Source organism: Propithecus coquereli, unplaced genomic scaffold (genome assembly GCF_000956105.1).
Source record: "Propithecus coquereli isolate 6110/MARCELLA unplaced genomic scaffold, Pcoq_1.0 Scaffold328, whole genome shotgun sequence".
Lineage (NCBI taxonomy): Eukaryota > Metazoa > Chordata > Mammalia > Primates > Indriidae > Propithecus > Propithecus coquereli.
In genome coordinates, this window is record NW_012148930.1 from 210,454 (window position 1) to 211,984 (window position 1,531).

Sequence of the window (1,531 nt, forward strand, 5' to 3'; positions counted from 1 at the left end):
TCTTACATTGGTTATTGAGAACTTAGAATATATTCTCCTACTTTTAAGTGTGGTTTATAAAAGCCTATTTATGAAACATTCATTTCAGTGTAAATTTCAATAATATTTAAGTTAAAACAGGCTTTAACAGGATAACCTCATTATAACTTAGTTCAAAATCCAACTGAAATTTTTAAAAACCTTATTTAATAAATATTACTGGATTTCATTAGCAAAGTGAGTGGAAATAGTGAAAATAAAGTCACTGTGGAGTCTACCTTGAGGCGAAGTCAGAACTACACGAACTATCCAACACGTTTCTTTTGGCAGCATTCAAGACAGGCATCGAAGGGGTATCTGTCACAGGTTCAGCTAGAATGAAAGATAAAAAGCTAAAACCTCAAAATTACATGTCTAACATGTTTATAATATTATTTCAAGAGTTATGGACAATAAATAAATGTTTAAAGTTGAATCTCCATTTCCCTTACTGCTTACAGAGAATTCATAGCATAAAGTTTCTTCTTAAATACTTTTCAAAGGGTTAAATTTTCTTTAAACTCTTCTTGAAGTATTCTGACTTAAAAAAAATTCATGTGATTAAGGATGATTAGGGGGAAAAAGCCTAAATACAGATATTTAAAATAAAAATAAATTTAAGTGTTTATTTTGTGAAAGCTTTCACAGAACTTCAGATTCATAAAGAAACAAAGATGACCATATGTAATAGCTGGTATTTTGGTAATCAATTAAAGAAAGATAAAATTTCGTTAGAGAATTAGAAAATAATTAAACCCACTGGTATAGTTTACATTTTTTGTAAGTAACTCTGGGGGAAGACTCAATTTACTTTTGGACTTTGAGATCTAATGCAACAGCTATTGGTATTTTGAATAGTGGGCTTCACAGATGAAATAACATAAGATTTTAACATACATTGCTTTCTGTTAACTGTAAAAATTATACAAATATTGGTTATGATAATTACTAAAGATATCTGACTTTACTTAATGGCCTAGGGAAGGATCTCAATTCTTTAATTTCTTTGGTGTATTATGGCTCAATATTCAGAATCTGCCTTAAGCAGCTTAGAGACACTAGAACAGACTAAATCCTCATAAATTTCACAGATTTTTGCCTGAGTTGCAGTGGGCTGCCTGGAGTAAGCTCACTGTACTCACTAGAATATGCCTCCCCCTTAGGTATATACTTTTTTCCTCCTTATCTCCTTTTTTTCCGGGGGGGGGGTTGGGGGTAGAGGTAATGGTAGTGGTTAAAAAATAACAAACTTGGGAGCAAAGGAAAGCCACTAGGTCGTTGGGATACACAATGATCATGTTTTGTGTTGTGTGGGGCAGCCACTGGTGGCACAAAGAACTGGTCCTATCTATAAGTTAGGCTGGAAAAAGGTTCTTTAGTGGGACTAAATTTATACTTTACGTTTTATAATAGAAGCCAATAGAAATTTTGTTTTGCTATGTGAAATTCTGCTTTAGAGAAAATTTAGGTAAATTTTTTGTTTTTTATATCTAGGGATCTTTATAGTAACCTC

The 1,531-nt window shown here is 32.1% G+C and overlaps 1 protein-coding gene across 1 annotated transcript in view; it reads right to left on the reverse strand.

The window, feature by feature from the left end:
• CAMSAP2 (calmodulin regulated spectrin-associated protein family, member 2) overlaps positions 1–1,531 on the reverse strand; it is an 87,932-nt gene that overhangs the window by 15,294 nt on the left and 71,107 nt on the right. The window contains exon 8 of the mRNA XM_012650449.1: positions 258–351. Coding sequence (XP_012505903.1) covers positions 258–351 — 94 coding nt within the window. The remainder of the gene's footprint in view (positions 1–257; positions 352–1,531) is intronic.